This window comes from Aedes aegypti, chromosome 1, assembly GCF_002204515.2.
Source record: "Aedes aegypti strain LVP_AGWG chromosome 1, AaegL5.0 Primary Assembly, whole genome shotgun sequence".
Classification (NCBI taxonomy): domain Eukaryota; kingdom Metazoa; phylum Arthropoda; class Insecta; order Diptera; family Culicidae; genus Aedes; species Aedes aegypti.
In genome coordinates this window covers 34458116-34478168 of record NC_035107.1, presented here as the reverse complement: position 1 = coordinate 34478168, position 20053 = coordinate 34458116, and the positions used below count along the sequence as shown (strand labels likewise).

Here is a 20053-nt window from a genome sequence, read left to right as displayed (position 1 = left end):
ACCAGGGGGGTGGCATGAGCCAATATTTACCAACCCAACATCAATTCAACATGGCGTCCAGTGTTCTTGTTTTGTTCATTTTGGGAGGGACGAAACATATGTTTTTATGGATAAGATACATTAATGATACCTCGCTGATACCTAAAACATTTAACAAAATAATGAACTAATGAAAAGCGTCATCGAATACGACGATTCAATGCTATATGTTTAATTGCCAGAATCTAGCACTAGCAGCCGTATACTCGAAAATCAGGAGCAAGGTTAGGGCAAACCGACCAGAAAGTGGCTACCAAAACGCGAAGTACCAAAACGATGTGAGGAAGAGCAGAAATGTATGCAGGATGACAGCCATGTCAGTCCCCTGGCTAATTCCATCCTCTGCAGCGTTCGAAGAGAAACGGTTCATTTCTTCAACGGCTAGGGTGGTCATGCGAATATTCATGTATTTTCAATATTGCCATTGGAGCAGTCAAATTTATTTCAGAAAAACTTCAGTTAGATAGCTAGTTTACTCATCATTTTCAAATAACCATGGAACATAACAACACCTCCTTATCAGGTTATATTTTTATATTTTGTTATCATCTGAGGGAACATGCAAATCATAATTAGTGTGGAAGCGTCAAATCAATTCTAACTCGCGCAAATGTTTTATCATATTGTTGTGTATTTCCTTCACTGCTGAACTGGGAATAAAAGTGCGGGATTGCTTCGAATCATGTTGGTGTCTTTAGATCACATATTTTTTGGACCGCGATGAATAATCCCGCTGAAGAAACTGAATCAATTTGATGCTATCGTGCTCTTTCATTAGCTTTCCCGCACTTCTAAAAACTTTTGAGTTAGTCCAGTAGTGAAAGAAATGCGCAAAATATTGGTAAAGAAATGGAACAAAATTTATTTCCTGCAAAAGCATTATATTTTTGAATTTAGAAAATATATTCAAATTCTATATCCGAGTCCCACTTCATATGTGTGTTTCGATTATAGGGATCTTTGGCCTACCTGACATCTAAACCACATGATACGAAATGAAATTATCATTATGAACTTTCACCATGAAATTGTACTTTTCCAAGAACCAAAATATCTCTATCATCTAAACTCACCAACCACCAGAAAGTTTCCCATTAGCTGCAACGTGGATTACTCCTAGAATTCATTTTGCTCACTTGAATGAACTAAGCCTGATTCATCGATCGTTGCATGGCTTTCGTTGGCGATTTGTTGGCTAATTTTAAAATCCATCACATTGGGTATGACTACCAAGCCAGACGGATGTCATTGTAAACGAATCAGCCGAGACCGAATCAAAAGAGCACGAAGAAACGCAGCTACCGATCCAGAGGATAAGATAAGATAACTGAAAAACTAAGTGACGGTAGGTGAGCTTTGTATTTGAACGCAATAAAAGTGCAAGGAAGGCAACAGTGTTACGCAGCAGATTGAACCATTCGGTCTCAAAGCGGTTTGTTCAGTTAAAAATTGTTGGCAAAGTGATACCACATCTTTGGACGATCCCATCATTTTAAGTTTCCATGTGGTGCAGACAGTGCGATCAATTTGACCAAGAGTTGGTAACATACGAACAAGTATTGCATAGCGGATAAACCATTCGCAAAGTGAAGTGAAATAAACTGTGCATTAGCGAGAAAAATCATTGAAAGATTCCAAAGACTGCAGTTACTACTTGTGAGCAGTTTCAGTTGAATACAAAATTGAGAGAGATATTTCAATGAGGTGAGTGGCAACCATGATTCAATTCACGGGTTTTTCCAGATTTATTCTTATTGAGTGATTCTCGCTGAAACCACGCAGCCATCGGCACAAATCACATGTCTCATATTTCCCTTGAAACACAAATCAAACTCAGTGGTATCGTCAAGAGGAAGGATATAGCTTTTGTTAGAAACTAAAAAAAAATATTGGCAATTATCTTGGATTTTGACGCAATCTTGAATTTAAGTAATAGGATGAGTTTTTCACCTTGTTAGAACTCAACATGTTGAATTTTGTGGCTATTGCTAAAAAATAATTTCCGTGGATTTTCAAGCATGGGTCCCACTAAAAGTTGGAGGCTGAGGTTTTGGCAGAGTGAATTGATAATTCCAACACACGGAAACTCTTACTCTTCTTTTTGTTCTTCTTTTTTTCTGGCGTTACGTCCCTACCCTACTGCAACCGAACCTGCCTCTTAGCTTAACGAGTTATAAAAACAGGTTTTTAAATAGAAATTTTCTTCAAGGTGACACGGGAAACCGTGTTAATTTCCCTATCTTTTGTCTCACTCCAACAATTGTCATCAAAATTTTGCAGAAGCAAATCTCGAGTTTTAATGAACCGATGACGCTGAGAATTATAGTGATACAATTTTCGCATCGATATATGGAGTGGTTCTTGAGATTTGATTCTTCAGATGGATAGGATGATTATGATGACGTCCCGTGCGACCTTAACAAGGCTTTTAAATAACGGGATGATTCTTCCACATATCCTTGAGTTCAGAAATAATGAATAAATGAATTCAACATATGAAAATTTTCTGAAATCATTGATTGGAATAAACATACATTTTTGACGTTAACTACGTCTTACGGCAATTTACTGGGTGTCAATTCAAAATGTAAAATGTTGCGACCGTCATGAAATTATGTAAGATTTTGAATAATAATAATTCAGCCATTCACAGGTAGATTTTCAATATTTTCCCACCAATCGGTCGGGAATTTATACAACATTTTACTCAAATTAGGAAAACTTTTGATTGTTGACGATAGACTGTCGAAAATTGTGAAAATGTCGACCCCTTTCTTACGCAACCAAACACGTGGGTTGGGAAGCACACTATAAAAGTCATTTCCATACAAACCCGCGTTCCAACCTGTCAAAAGTGGAACATGACGTAACTCTTGTTTACAGGCACTCTAGATCGGAGGAAGACTGTTGAAAGCCAGAATGAAAATGTCAAAAGCGACTCCAATGGAAACTGAATATGAATAAAGCCATTTGTGCAACGTATGCTGTTAGTATGACTTTTACGCTATTTAATACCGGGAATCCCCGTTGGTTTGACCACATTTAATCTGAACACTTTTTAATCTGTACCCCGCTAATTTGCACATCGTTCAGATTAAAATGGTTCAAACGTCATTTACCTCATGGAACGGAGTGAAGTGAGATGGAACGCCGTGGAACAGAACGCAGAATCAAAACAAAACAGTGAAAGCGGTAACCAGAAACACGTTTCTAGTGTGACCAGATGTTCAAATTAAAAATTGGGGTTGGTAATGTCTATTACATTACCGCGGGGTTGACGTAGAACTACGATGATAAATAATTTGATTTGTCATGTGTATGAATTTGTAAATGTACTAGTTTTGTGTTGTTATTGATCGGATGAAGTTTTCAGAAGTTAACTCTCTTTGGACTCATTTTGGTAGTCCTGAAAAGAACCATTTGTCGTTCTGTGGTTCCGAGAACCAGTGTTTGGCGTTCTAGGAATAATGCCAGATGATTGAATTTGTTTGTATGGTCGTTGCTTTCTTGTGTCGCTTGGTTGGGTGATCGGTTTCTGGCTCCAGCTGTAGTTCGCCAAACTCCTCCAGTAGATTAGATGTTTGATAGCTCGGGTGCTTCGATTGTTAGAATCGATAGAATCGGTCCAGTGCTTTGGTCTGTAGCAATATCCATTGCATGCGCATTTAGGCTCTGTACATTGATACTCATCAATTTGCAGGCTTGGCCGCTATGATCCAGTATTTCACGCAGTTCGTCTCAAAGCGTCACTAATCGATGATTGCCTAAGCGCTGCAGCTCATTCCCCAAGTCAACCCTCTTGGGAGAATTGTTGCCTTTGGCGTGGTGGAACTTAAAAATATTGAGTTTGTCAAAAATAGTCCTTGCAGTGAAGTAACCCGCGACAAACCAACATATACTAATTGCTGATCCTGGCTTTTGTCATAGTCGTACACGACCTCGGGGAAAGTTCCACCTTGCGACTTATGAACAGTAAAAGGACAGGCACTAACCATCGGGAACTGAATGCGTATGCATTTGATTATGCCGCACAGTTTGAAAGTAAAATAAAAATTCTCTATACAGGAGTGAAATTGGAATTTCAAAACCAAGAGCCTTACGTTGGAATGAAATATTTTGAACTCTTATAACTGTTTGCTGGTTTAACGAAATTCCTTCCACCTCAATTGAAAGACAAGACATCAAAGCTTCATGTCGTTTACTTACTGAATCCCACATACCTGTCCAAATAGTTTAATTACTGTTTTAAAAGAGAACGTTGATTTCAAGCAAATTTATAAATAGGGGTGCTAGAGAAAATTTGACGTCATTTGCTTTCCATTCTCCGCTTGGATCGCATCTCAGCAGGCAACAGATCGTCTTGCTCTGACCGGGCGTGCTTCTCAGGCACAGACATCGATAGCGAAGGACCTCCCCGTTTGTCTTGCTTCGCTCAAATCAAACTGTCGAGCGAGCGAGAGAAGATGCCGTCCGAAGCCAAAGTCATCACCACTGCCGCCGCCAAGAAGAAGAAGAAGAAGAGGAAGCAGTCCACAGGAAAATTTGCGGTCGAACTGTGAACACGGTCGGGCAAGTCATTCTCGCTTTGTGCTTCACCGCTTGTTTGCGTTCACCCAGTCATCGTCATCGCCGCCATCATCAGATTTCGACTTAAGCCCGGTGATCCACTACCTGTTACTGTTGTGCGCCATCCACGCCACGAAACTTTCGGTTCGTCGTATAAGCAAATAACTTGCTCAAATTTATACATTTGAGTTGAGGATTCCCCGTTTGACCATGGCAATCAACTGATAACATCCCGCAGTGTTATTTATCCTGTAAGAGCATCAAAGCTAACAAAGCCATCGGCTCTTTTCAGGGCCATCAAATTAGTGGAAAAGAGTTAAAAGAGAAGTATTTCCGACTTTATATATGACTTCTTATATTCCTAAATCAATTTCACAGCTTCATTTGTCATGAATAATTTATGACTAAACATTTTGAGACTGTAATCGCGGACGCTGCTGCAGTGCCGTCGGGGTGAGTGCTCAACATTCCTAAACAATTGTTAAATAGAGTAGCATTTCCAACAGCGTCTTTGATGTTCCATATTTTATGGGAACACTTTGATTAGCAAAATTATCACATGTAACAAAATTCCGACATATTAAGAATGCTTTTAAAAAGACATTCTCATTGAACAATTGTAATAATTTTGGCACCCATGGATCAGAAATTTACCTTCATGATAAAGAAAACTATTGATTATCAATAGCTCGTATTGAATATTTAGTTGATGCCAACCCTTCCAGCAATTCATGTTCGACCAATTTCTCACGCAGTAGCATTCTCCGCAATTTTCAAGTAATTCCAAGCCCAACACATTATTGGCATATACCCATTTCCCAGATTGGTCGATCAGAAAGCGAAGAGCACAAAAGGGAGGGGCATCATCTGCTATTCTGAGGTTATAAAACATGCTTCCTTCGTCGGATTCAGTTTCATTCCAATTCCGCTTTCGAGCTGGTAAGAGCTCCTCCGAACTTGCTCAGCGAGAAGTACTTCGCTGCTAGAAATCAGCTGAGCTGTTAATCTTCAAGCCGCCAATCCAGCATCTGGTTTGTGAAATCGCTCAAGATTTCTAGGTTGACCGATCCGCGCTTCTAGATTTCGACTCGTAGTAAACTCGTGGTCACAGCGTCCAAGCTCAATCGGCCCTTTTCAGGGCCAACATACGGTAATAAAAGGGTTTATTGGATGATGTTTACTGATTTATGTATAATGATCTAAATATCGCGGTATACTAAAATTAGGTTCACATAATTTATCCCACATAATTACATGAATTTGAGAATTTACCGCTGCAGCGCCGTCGGACCGTAATAACATCATACTACTCAGCATTGTATGGTATTTCTAACAGCATCGTTGATTTATCATATAATGGGGGAACACTTCCTAAATTCTCGAGAATGGAAATTGGAAAATGTATTGAAATTGCGACATATTTTAAATACTGTTCAACAAACTGTTTCCTGACCCATTGTAATGAGCAAATATTGATCTGAAATTTTTCAACATGTTGTCTATTGCAAATGTCATACCGCCGTGCGGGGTGACATTGGTCCTAGGGGGTGATTTTGACCGCCCATTTCGATGCATCTCTTGACTAGCACGGGAGGCAAAAAAAACTAATCCATGACCATCCAGTGGCTATTTATAACGTATTCTTGAAGCTTGCCACATTGTTTTCATTATTCTGGTTTTAGTTTGCTGTAAAAATCTTGGCCCAAAGTCACCCTTATGGACCAATGTCACCGCGCACGACGGTTGTATATAAATCAGAACACACTGAACATTGATCAGAAATATTTAAAATTTGCACGAAACCAAAACATGCATGATTTTAATTACCGTAAAACGGGGTATCTTTGATAATGCGGGTAACTTTGATAGTGCGTAACCCACCACATACTAAACGAAATATCATAATTTCTATTAATCGGTTAAGCAAAACGAATGCAAAACTGAAGAATATTAGTATGACACTCCATATAAAAGCTGTTTTCATTTGAATCGAGACCATTTGAGGCTTTTTACACGAATATTAAAAATTGACACAATTTTAGCATTTTTAAAACGCTTACAAACAATCTGTTCTACGATCACTATTTGATGTACTTTTGAATAGTTGGCCACTTATATTTGGCAGCCTAGTTATCATAGAACTTGAATACGGTCTCAAATCTCTTAGTGAAAAGCATTTTCACAAACTGGGACCATTTTTGTAATCTAAGTCACAAATTTCCATATAACGTTAAACGCCTATAGGTATGCAATGCCCTACAAATGTTCGTAATTCATTCAATTTTGTTCGATGCATACTCCATTATCAAAGTTACCCCAAAACAGAAAACCGACTTTCGATTATATGAAAAATTATATATCCATTCAAAATAAATCTTTTGGAAATCTATCAACAGCAATCGATAGGTAAGATGCCAGTACTTGTTTTAAAAATATAAATTATAATTCTTTGAAACAGCATGCATAAATATTCAAGTTTTCTTCGAAAAAACTATCAAAGTTACCCCGTTTTACGGTAATTGTAAGCTATTAAAATAATGTTGATATTTTTACTGTTCATACGAACGCGCATGTGAATTTTCCAAAGTATGTAAATCCCTAACCAAGACATCAACTTCATGTATCTTATCCTAGATTGGTCAATCAGAAGAAGGCGAAGAATACGAATGGGAGGAGCATCGTCTGCAATTCAAATTATGTAAAACATACTATCTTCGACAGATTCGGTTCATTTAAGGGACGAATGACCTTCGGATTAAAATCCCTCTGTAACAACAACAGGATTGGTTCATTTCATTTACACTTTCGAGCTAGTAAGAACTTCTCGTGATAAACACAGTACAGCTAGTAATATTTCTTAATGTGCTTACCACATACTTGCTATAATCTCTTAATTCATCTCGTAGCATCATACAATATCTGATTTATCACGAATAATCGACAATACGACAACTTGAGGATGGTCCGAGAACGCTGCTGCAGTGCCGTCGGGATGCAATAACAGCATAATGCTCATCTTGTACGTCCCTTGCCAAGACATCAATTTCATATAGCCTATTTCTCAGATTAACGCAATAGACAACATGTAGAAAAATCAATTCAGATCAATAGTTGCTCATTACAATTGGTCAAGAAACAGTTTATTGAACAGTATTTAAAATCTGTCGCAATTTTAATACATTTTCCAATTTCCGTACTCGAGAATTTTGGAAGCGGGGGTCATGACTGGTCCTGGCTGGAAATATTCGTGGGGAGAAACTCGACCCTTTGCTGCAGGAATTTCATTAACAACTCTTTGGTAAAGCAGAAATTTTCCGAGGAAAATTCTGATAAAAGTGAACTTTTTCAAAACAATTCTTATTGATTGGAATATTTATCAACAACTCTTTGTTAAGTAAAATCATCCTTAATAACTCTTTGCTCCATCGCCAAACCAAACCATTTCATTGAATTCATCAAGTACAAGAATATGAATGGTAAGGAGAAGCAGATGGTGTATATTTCGCTGGCGTTAGTTTCCAACAGGTCGCCGGTTGACGCTGACTACTAGGGTAACCAATATATTTTGGACCCCTATATATTTTGGACATCCTGGGCCATTTTCCTGCAAATTTCCCAGTTTAAATCGAAAGACCAACTCAATTCGCATGCCATTTGGAAAGATAGGACTATTCCGCACTTGCATCAACCGTTTGTACATAGAAAATGTGTTTATTTTATCTGAAATTAATTTAATTTAATCGGTTCATCCATGCAACCGTTACAACAGTTTACACACAGAAATTGAAGCCGTCAGAAATTTTTCGAATGTAAACAAAAACGTTTTTCAAATTTCTGCACTAAAAGCGTAGAATTTATTTAGTTTTCCATTGTCAATCGATTGATTAGACTATGGGCAAGCATATTATACAACCAGTGTCGTGGACTTTGTCGCCAAACGATAAAAAATGCCGGGGGTCCAAAATATATACTTTGAGGGTCCAAAATGTATTGGTGTGTCCAAAATAATGAAAAACAGAGCTTCACAATTCAATTATTTTCGACATTTTTTGGATCCTACATGATCTTAGGGGCATTTTTATCTCGTAGGGGAAGTTTTTCTCTACATTTTGGCATGTTCTTTGACTTGGTTACGCTGTGCAATTAATTAATTGGGACAAAAAACTAAAATCAGTTCCTTAGGGGGTCCAAAATACGACCGTTACCCTAATCCGTCCACTGAATGTTTTTCAGTTGTTGCTTTCGCTCCATTGCTCTCTGGTTCCATTCGCTACACGCACACTGCTGTGGCTTTCACGCGCTCTTCTTTGCTGCTCCGCTGCTTGATCCGTTCGATTTATGAATGAGCTGGGAGCAGAACAACCAGTGGTTTTATTTGCTCGAGCTCCGTTCACCGATGGCGAGTGGTGGGGCTCTCGCTTGGTTGTTTCGTCACTCCGTTCGCTACTCGCACGCGATTGGTTATTGCTTTCGCGCTATTTTCGTTGATGGTGCGATTCTTCGCTGAGAAAAAAAACTGCAACTCTTTTGATTTTTCATGCAAAATGACCAACTTTGATAAACCATATCTCAGGTATTTATGGACCGATTTGAATGAAATTTTCACAGAATATCAGACATAACTTAAATTTTAACATATATTTTTGAGTGATTTTTCCAATCACACGTTAAAAAGCAGTAACAGTTTGACTAGAGTGAATTTTTTGACGATTTTTTATAATTGACATAACTAAACATATTGAAGGAATAGCTTCATGGTATCTTCAGCAAAGTTGTAGATTTTGACGAGATAAATAAGTTTGCTGAAGACATTTTTTGTGTAAGGCTATCAGATTTTAAGATAAAAAGTTTTGTATTTTTCGTCGAAAATTACAGTTTAGTCAAACCGTTATTACTTATAAACTTGTGATTGGAAAAATTAATCAAAAACATATGTTAAAACTCAAGTTATATCTGATGTTCTGTGAAAGTTTCATTCGAAAATATTTCCATAAATAACTGAGATCTAACTTACCAATATTGGTCATTTTGTATGGAAAATCGAAAAAGTTGCAAATGCATGTGAATAAGTTGGGGCCTTCCTTAGCCGAGTGGTTAGAGTCCGCGGCTACAAAGCAAAGCCATGTTGAAGGTGTCTGGGTTCGATTCCCGGTCGGTCCAGGATCTTTTCGTAATGGAAATTTGCTTGACTTCCCTGGGCATAGAGTATCTTCGTACCTGCCACACGATATACGAATGCAAAAATGGAAACTTTGGCAAAGAAAGCTCTCAGTTAATAACTGTGGAAGTGTCATAAGAACACTAAGCTGAGAAGCCGGATCTGTCCCAGTGAGGACGTTAATGCCAAGAAGAAGAAGAAGAATGAGAAGTTCTCAGTTTATTCGACAAACCAGCTAAATATTTCATGGGTGCACAACAGCAACAGGGTAGCGGATCACAGGGATTTAGTTGAAATCTGGAAACGTAGCTCAATCTTGAGCGATTTCACAAACCAGATGCTGGATTAACAGCTCAGCAGGCTTCTAGCAGCGAGGTACTTCTCGCTAAGCAAGTTCGGAGGAGCTCTTACCTGCTCGAAAGCGAAAATGGAATGAAACTGAATCCAACGAAGGCAGCATGTTTTATAACCTTGGAATAGCAGATGATGCTCCTCCCTTTTGTGCTCTTCGCTTTCTGATCGACCAATCTGGGAAATGGGTATGTGCCAATAATGTGTTGGGCTTGGAATTACTTGAAAATTGTGGAGAATACTAATACGTGAGAAATTGGTCGAACCATAATTGTTGGAATTCCCTAAATATTCAATACGAGCTATTGATAATCAATAGTTTTCATAGAATATTAGAAATTTAGAAGTTATAAATAAAGTCGGAAATATTTCTCTTTTAACTCTTTTCCACAAATTTGATGGCTCTGAAAAGAGCCGATGGCTTTGTTAGCTTCGATGTTGTTACGGATAAATAACACTGCTCGGACCAGCAAAACTCAGGGGGCTTCTGGTATTTGCTCCTAACGGGATTGCTTCTTGACCACCAATGATGATTTCATCACGAGTCGAAATTTTGAAGCTCCTCGGCCGATGAAATTTGCGGCGGCGATGACGATGGCTGGGTGAACGCAAACAAGCGGTGAACCATAAAGCAAGAATGACTCGCCCGACCGTGTTCACAGTTCGACCGCAAATTCACCTGTGGACTGCTTCCTCTTCTTCTTCTAGGCGGCGGCAGCGGTGATGGCTTTGGCTTCGTACGGCATCTTCTCTCGCTCGCTCGACAGTTTGATTTGAGCGAAGCAAGACAAACGGGGGCGTCCTTCGCTATCGATGTTTGTGCCTGAGAAGCACACCCGGTCAGAGCAAGCCGATCTGTCGCCTGCTGAGATGCGAGCCAATCGGAGAGTGAAAAGCAAATGACGTCAAATTTTCTCTAGCCACCACTATTTATAGATTTGCTTGAAATCAACGTTCTATTTTAAAACAGTTATTAAACTATTTGGACAGGTATGAGGGATTAAGTAAGTAAACGACATGAAGCTTTGATGTCTTATCTTTCGATTGAGGTGCTAATCAAGAAATTTCGTTAAGCCAGCGAAAAGTTATAAACGTTTAAAATATTTCATGCCAGCGTAACGCTCTTGGTTTTGAAATTCCAATTTCACTCCTGTATAGAGAAGAAAGACGTACTTCTACGTCAAAATGAACCCCGATGGTTTGCATGAGGTACCGTTCAAATTAGCGGGGGTGCACTGCATACACGGAGAAATCAGACTACCCAAAAAATAACTTCTTTCAACTCAAATTTGGGTAAACTGCATTTAGTTATTGCCCATGGTTGGGTTGTTTTGCCTCTCTCTCAATAGCAATGTTGTCAAAAACAGGGAGAGACGCGCCGACCTAGCTTCGAAGTTCAATGAAATAAGCCAAATTTGAGTTCTTTCGAGTTTACCCAACTTTAATGTTTCAACCCACTACGGAGACATCGAAAGCTAATGCTGGGTAGCTTGTTTTTGCACTGAGTTGTTTTTTTCACTGTTGTCAAACGTTAACTACCTATTGATAGCTATAAGTCAGTTAACCCAAATTTGGCTAACCCGGAAGAGCCGAATTGCGTCAAAAGAAGTCAAATTTGGGTAGATTTGTGACTCCGTGTACCTTTTTCAAGCGTGCAAAGGGCAACATCGTGATGGCACTGCTACGATGTCAGTGGTAAATATGAAAAGTTTCAAGCTACTGATATTCACCACTGTTTGATGAAATACGCTGGGGTGCAGCGCTAGTGATTTCAACGTGTTTCACTTTGAATATTTACACAAGTTTTCAGAAGATTTTTGTTCTAGCATAAACATCTGTTATCTGTATAAAAAAATGTTTTCTTTTCGTATTTATTTTTCCGTAGTTGCAATAATATGGAAGCTCAACAGGCATCAACATCTACTGACTGGTACGAATGTGGAAGTAATAACGGCAACCATGGCATCAATTACGAGAAGGATCTCGCATTCGAAACTTTTATAGCGGCTTCCTTGGAAGAAAATAAGTTCAAGCTGGCCGTAGAGATGACAGCAGCAGAGAAATTCGATGACGTGGTAATTTTCAAAGAAGAATCCAAAGAGGTGTTGTTATTCCAGGCCAAACATTCCAATAATGGAGAGCACATATTATTCAACGACCTATTCCCTAATGATCCGAGAAAAAGCAAAGACTTTGCTTTTTCTCGGTATATTCAGTCGTATCTGAGGATTAGAGAAAACAAAGTTTTTGAAGGTTATAAACCAACAATCATTATATTCACTAATAAAACACTGAAACGAACCGATGAGCTTAACCAGTTGATGAATATCCAAATACGAAACGTGAACAGCATCATGAAATGGTGCGATTCCAAGAACAATCTTTGTTTTGAGCCACTTAACGATGAAGCAGTCAGAAAAATTAAAGATATAATAAATTCAGAGCTGTTCCAAATCCAAAAAGACATAGACAAACTTGTAAAAACTGGAAAAATTTCCGATTTGCTGATGCAATACAAGACACCATTGCAAAATATTCTTAAAATTGCTGATGGAAAAATAAGTTTCAAAGAGCCTGCAGTGGATAGCAAAGATATGATAACTCATCGATGGATGCTTGCCGAGTTTAATTTGAAGCCGAATGAAAACTTTCCAATGAATAGATTAGATGACAAAACTGTTAAAAGCTTGAAAAGTGTTTTTTTTACCGGAAAATCGAGGAACAATCTTCTTCCTGTGATTGTCGAAGAAGAACAAATGCGGGATTTTTTTCAAAGTTTAATTTTCTGTGCAGAACAACCAACTGACCTAAGAAGTGTTGCCAAGAAAATGATAAGCTCCTGGATGCCACGGTGGGTTGACAGTGATCTTGAACGGGAATCAAAAAATTTTTTAGACTGTTTTGACGAAGTATTCAAAAAATGGCACGCACAGATACTGAAACAAAAATACTATCTTACATTTCAAAAACAGGGTTTGAATTGCATTCAAAATATAAAGTCAGAATTGAAGAAAAAATTTGAAAATAAGCATTCTTTGATTGCAGCCAATTTATCAATATATGTCTCGCGCACCATAATTAAAACAATAAATAAAAAAGACGACGACGAAATAGAACCACAAACTAATCGCTTTACATTGAATCACGAATCATTTGAAGAGAAAAGCAAAGTACAAACTATCCAAATGAGTGATCAGGATTTCATAGAACAGATGTATCAGCAGAACGCGTTATCAGCAGGAACAAAATGTCAAATACTTATTGGAGAACCCGGTATGGGAAAAACCACATTAATTTATAAGTTGTTTTGGCAATCACAAAACCTTAAAAATGTAGCCGTTTATCTAATCCGTTTAAAAAATCTTAATTTTCGCGAAGAAAAAAAAAGTGATCCCCTGCACATCTTCGAACATGAATTGCCCCAAGAGAGTAGGAATATTTTGCGAAATTATTTGGAAAGTTCGGAAATTCAAATTGTATTCCTTTTAGATGGGTTCGATGAAATGAATCCAGCTCACCAACATTCAGTACTGACAATATTTGAAAAAATTCTGGAGAAAAAGAACACTCAATGCATAATTACGGGAAGGAAACATGTTTGCAAACTGCTCGAGGACAGATTTAAAGCGCATGCGTTGAAGCTGAAACCGTTCGACTACAACGAACAAGTAAAATTTTTAAAATTGTTTTGGAGGGGCGAAAGCAGTGAAGCTCTTTTCATGAAATTTGCTGAGCAGCTGCTCAAAAAGTTCCATAACGAAATCAAAGGGAACGATTACGACTTCACAGGGCTTCCCCTTATGATACGAATGTTGGCCGAGGTTTATGCGGATGATTTTCAGAAGTTTCTCAAAACTGAAACAGCTGATGCAACTTGTACATTTGAGTCGGAAAAACTTAATGTACTCAATTTGTTTGAAAAGTTTGTGAAAATATCCTTCAACTTAACAATGAAGAGTAACGATAGAAAAGCTGTATACGCATATGATGAAATTGAGGATGAAATTGGTGAACTAATAGAACCTAGTTTTGACTTCTTTATGGAACAACTTCAATTGTTAGCCATCCAATATTTGAAAATCGAAGAGTTGCAAGATGTTATAAAGAAACCTCCGTTTAATAAAAACAACAATCGACTTCTGGAACGTTTTCGGAGAGGAAATGAAAAATCTATGCTAGTCAGTGCCTCATCTGCAGATAAAATAGATTTCATTCATTTGTCGTATGCTGAATACTTTGTTGCAAAATTTATATTTGATCACATAGATGAATGCAAATTTTCACTGATGAAAATAATACAAGATCGAGATGTTGTACGAAAATTTTTCTTCTTAATGGTGGAGCACAAGTGTAATGAAAATTCTGAACAAATGCAAATAGTGCAAAGTCTGTATAGTCAGAACACAGTGGTTGTCGTCTGGGCTTGTCTTGGTGGTAACGAGAAAATAGCAATGCATTTGCTACGAGAGTCAAAAATCAAATCTAATGACCCACACCACAAATTTCTTATGCACGCCGCAGCTGATGGAGGTTCAACCGGTTTAGTTAAGGCATTACTTGGTGAATTTCAATTATCTGTGAACATTCTGTACGGTTATAATTTTACTGATGTCAATGAATTGCTGATAGATAAGTTAGGAGTAAATTCAAAATACATTTTTCATGGAACTCCTCTCCATACAGCCGCTGACAAAGGTTATATTGAAATGGTGAAATTGCTAATTGATCACAATGCAAATATTGACACTGCGAACTATGGAGGAAGGACACCTCTCCATTATGCATCCCTATATGGTCATCTTGAGGTGGCGAAATTACTGATTGATAATGGAGCAAATGTTGACACTACGCAAAATAAAGGATGGACACCTCTCCATATGGCTGCTGAAAATGGTCATCTAGAGGTGGTGAAATTACTGATTGATAATGGAGCAAATGTTGACACTACGGACAATGAAGGATGGACACCTCTCCATACGGCTGCTGAAAATGGTGATCTTGAGGTGGTGAAATTACTGGTTGATAATGGAGCAAATGTTGACACTACGGACAATGAAGGATGGACACCTCTCCATACGGCTGCTGAAAATGGTGATCTTGAGGTGGTGAAATTACTGGTTGATAATGGAGCAAATGTTGACACTACGCACAATGAAGGATGTACACCTCTCCATTATGCATCCCGAAATGGTCATCTTACGGTTGTAAAATTACTGATTGATAACGGAGCAAATGTTTACACTACGGACAATGAAGGAAGGACACCTCTCCATTATGCATCCCTATATGGTCATCTTGAGGTTGTGAAATTTCTGATTGATAATGGAGCAAATGTTGACACTACGGACAATGAAGGATGTACACCTCTCCATTATGCATCCCGAAATGGTCATCTTACGGTTGTAAAATTACTGATTGATAACGGAGCAAATGTTGACACTACGCAAAATGTAGGATGGACACTTTTCCATTATGCATCCCTATATGGTCATCTTGAGGTTGTGAAATTTCTGATTGATAATGGAGCAAATGTTGACACTACGGACAATGAAGGATGTACACCTCTCCATGATGCATCCCTATATGGTCATCTTGAGGTTGTGAAATTTCTGATTGATAATGGAGCAAATGTTGACACTACGGACAATGAAGGATGTACACCTCTCCATTATGCATCCCGAAATGGTCATCTTACGGTTGTAAAATTACTGATTGATAACGGAGCAAATGTTGACACTACGCAAAATGAAGGATGGACACCTCTCCATTATGCATCCCTATATGGTCATCTTGAGGTTGTGAAATTTCTGATTGATAATGGAGCAAATGTTGACACTACGGACAATGAAGGATGTACACCTCTCCATTATGCATCCCGAAATGGTCATCTTACGGTTGTAAAATTACTGATTGATAACGGAGCAAATGTTGACACTACGCAAAATGTAGGATGGACACTTCTCCATTATGCATCCCTATATGGTCATCTTGAGGTTGTGAAATTTCTGATTGATAATGGAGCAAATGTTGACACTACGGACAATGAAGGATGTACACCTCTCCATTATGCATCCCGAAATGGTCATCTTACGGTTGTAAAATTACTGATTGATAACGGAGCAAATGTTGACACTACGCAAAATGAAGGATGGACACCTCTCCATGATGCATCCCTATATGGTCATCTTGAGGTTGTGAAATTTCTGATTGATAATGGAGCAAATGTTGACACTACGGACAATGAAGGATGTACACCTCTCCATTATGCATCCCGAAATGGTCATCTTACGGTTGTAAAATTACTGATTGATAACGGAGCAAATGTTGACACTACGGACAATGAAGGAAGGACACCTCTCCATTATGCATCCCTATATGGTCATCTTGAGGTTGTGAAATTTCTGATTGATAATGGAGCAAATGTTGACACTACGGACAATGAAGGATGTACACCTCTCTATTATGCATCCCGAAATGGTCATCTTACGGTTGTAAAATTACTGATTGATAACGGAGCAAATGTTGACACTACGGACAATGAAGGAAGGACACCTCTCCATTATGCATCCCTATATGGTCATCTTGAGGTTGTGAAATTTCTGATTGATAATGGAGCAAATGTTGACACTACGGACAATGAAGGATGTACACCTCTCTATTATGCATCCCGAAATGGTCATCTTACGGTTGTAAAATTACTGATTGATAACGGAGCAAATGTTGACACTACGCAAAATGAAGGATGGACACCTCTCCATTATGCATCCCTATATGGTCATCTTGAGGTTGTGAAATTTCTGATTGATAATGGAGCAAATGTTGACACTACGGACAATGAAGGATGTACACCTCTCCATTATGCATCCCGAAATGGTCATCTTACGGTTGTAAAATTACTGATTGATAACGGAGCAAATGTTGACACTACGCAAAATGTAGGATGGACACTTCTCCATTATGCATCCCTATATGGTCATCTTGAGGTTGTGAAATTTCTGATTGATAATGGAGCAAATGTTGACACTACGGACAATGAAGGATGTACACCTCTCCATTATGCATCCCGAAATGGTCATCTTACGGTTGTAAAATTACTGATTGATAACGGAGCAAATGTTGACACTACGCAAAATGAAGGATGGACACCTCTCCATTATGCATCCCTATATGGTCATCTTGAGGTTGTGAAATTTCTGATTGATAATGGAGCAAATGTTGACACTACGGACAATGAAGGATGTACACCTCTCCATTATGCATCCCGAAATGGTCATCTTACGGTTGTAAAATTACTGATTGATAACGGAGCAAATGTTGACACTACGCAAAATGAAGGATGGACACCTCTCCATGATGCATCCCTATATGGTCATCTTGAGGTTGTGAAATTTCTGATTGATAATGGAGCAAATGTTGACACTACGGACAATGAAGGATGTACACCTCTCCATTATGCATCCCGAAATGGTCATCTTACGGTTGTAAAATTACTGATTGATAACGGAGCAAATGTTGACACTACGGACAATGAAGGAAGGACACCTCTCCATTATGCATCCCTATATGGTCATCTTGAGGTTGTGAAATTACTGATTGATAACGGAGCAAATGTTGACACTACGGACAATGAAGGAAGGACACCTCTCCATTATGCATCCCTATATGGTCATCTTGAGGTTGTGAAATTTCTGATTGATAATGGAGCAAATGTTGACACAAAGAATACTAGAGGGTCGACATCTTTGCATATAGCATCCCAAAATGGCCGTCTTGAGGTTGTGAAATTACTGATTGACAACGGAGCAAATGTTGAGCCTGTTTAGCCTACGAGCGATCACTTTTCTTCTTTTGTCCTTCTTCTCGATTATCACCCTTGCTCTTCAGTGCCTCAAACCGCAAGCAGTCTAGCTTCATGTGGCCCATTTTCTTATAAAAGAAGCACTCAATGTCGGACTTTTCTTCACAACACGGTGCGACTTCATGCACGCATTTGCATCGCCGAATGATCCATGACCGAATTGCTCCTTCTGACGCTCGTACTCGTCCAAGAGTTTCGATCGGACCAGCTCGACTGTCAAGTCCTCATCTGGTCTACTTTCCAGCGCTGTGACCATCCCGCTCTAGGAGTTTTCCTTTTCAATCATCGTCATCAATTTTCGCGATGATGATGGTTGATGACTGTGCGCATTTCTAGCGTAGCTTTTCATACAGGCGAAAACATAAATGGAGAATAATTTTTAAAATACATCTGATCACAAAAGTGCTTTTTAAGTGAAAAATGGGTAACAAAGTGGTAGCTGATACAATAACTTGGTATAATCTATAGATCTATAGCTATAGCAGTAACGAAAATTTTTGGATCTGGATTTGGATTTGCCATTTTCTCCATGTTCCCGTTTGGTAAGATGAGGCGTCAGTTGACGCAGTTTTGACGCTCAGCTGTTCCGAAACGTCTCGTAAAATGGCTTATTCCAAACTTTCTAGCTGTCAATTCTGACACGCTTAAATAAAACGCACGATAAAATCAAGCATACATGCTCATATAAAGCATGCACGCTCAAATCAAACATGCACGCTCATATAAAAGCAATCAATATTTACATTCACCAACTCTAGCTACCACACTCTAGAGCTGACCGAGAGTTGTCTTTATGAGGCTGTATTGGTGATCCTCAATACATAACCTCATCGTCGCTCGAGCCTTTTTGTCACCGTAGCTCCATTGATCGGTGACATGCTCCGGCTTTAGCGCATCGATCGTGTAGAAGAGCTCCTCCCTGGTCAAGAGCATCTCCATCCTGAATTTCCAGGACAGCCAGTTTTGATTATTCAGCTTCGCGAACTTGCTTTCACGCACACTATGCCGCGACCGACGACGCTTTCCCCGTTCCGAACGCTGAATTTTCAACCAAAAACTTTTTCGCCGTTCAGTGTGATATATGACAACTTTTCCGCAAAATCTCCACTGGGCACATAACCTGTGGGTCGAGGTGCACAGGTTCGACAGAGGATGCACGTTGGTTAGACGGAATAAACCGGGAACGGATACGTAAAACTATTCGCAATTGAAAACACGCACGGTTGCAAGACGTTTTCTTCTGGTTATGTTTACATTTGATGATTAGACAAAAGAAAATGATGGTGTGCAAGGTCACTACAAACTCAGGTGCACAACCAAGGTATTTTGAGTAACCACTGAAACTTCTAACCAGTAAGGTGGTCCAAGACCAATTTCTGATTGTTTTTTCCTTGATATTCCACGCCAAGAGCCAATTCCCAACTAATATATAGTATATATTATAAGGGCATATACGCTTCTGGGCGAATGAAATGATATTCTCATTTAGTTGTTCAGATTTGTCTTAAACACCAATTTTGTATTTAATCACTGAACAGAGACGTAAGCGAATAGTAGGCAATAATCGCCACCTTCGGATCTTATTTATCGTGGACATTATTATATTTTGAGATTCGGACTTTGCCAGGATAAGGGGCCTCTTGGCTTGTTTTCTTATTAATTATTAATAAGATGAAGGTTTCTGGGGTGCTGAATAGACTCCAAAGTGTATTCACATAAACATACATTTTTAATATGCCATAGCAGTGAATCAATTGTCACCCAACACGCAGCAACAAAGACATTGTCACCTCCTATTCTTGTTGCAACAATTTTATTCCGCAACATGAGTTTATCATCACTTGAACAGAATATAACAAAGATCTATCACCACGTGCGCAGCGATTTTCTGGGCTTCGCATTGCAATTTTCGAGAATTTTCTCCGTGTTGGTAAACATTGACGCATTATCAAACAGCATCCATGAAACAAATTTGGTTTTGTGCTTAAAATAACTGATTAATCGCGAGTTGAAAAGGTTGCCACAATGTTGCGCTCTGTGATTGTCATGACAATTTTGCTTTATATTGTGTCCTTATCCGC

The 20053-nt window shown here is 38.8% G+C and overlaps 1 protein-coding gene across 1 annotated transcript; it reads left to right on the top strand.

Annotated features, from left to right (window-relative positions):
• Window positions 1–1246: 1246 nt before the first annotated feature.
• LOC110674855 lies at window positions 1247–18688 on the top strand. Its single transcript, XM_021839369.1, has 2 exons — window positions 1247–1743; window positions 12000–18688. Exons 1-2 carry the CDS (start codon window positions 1739–1741, stop codon window positions 17935–17937), a joined length of 5943 nt encoding a protein of 1980 aa, XP_021695061.1. The 5' UTR covers window positions 1247–1738; the 3' UTR covers window positions 17938–18688.
• Window positions 18689–20053: the final 1365 nt, after the last annotated feature.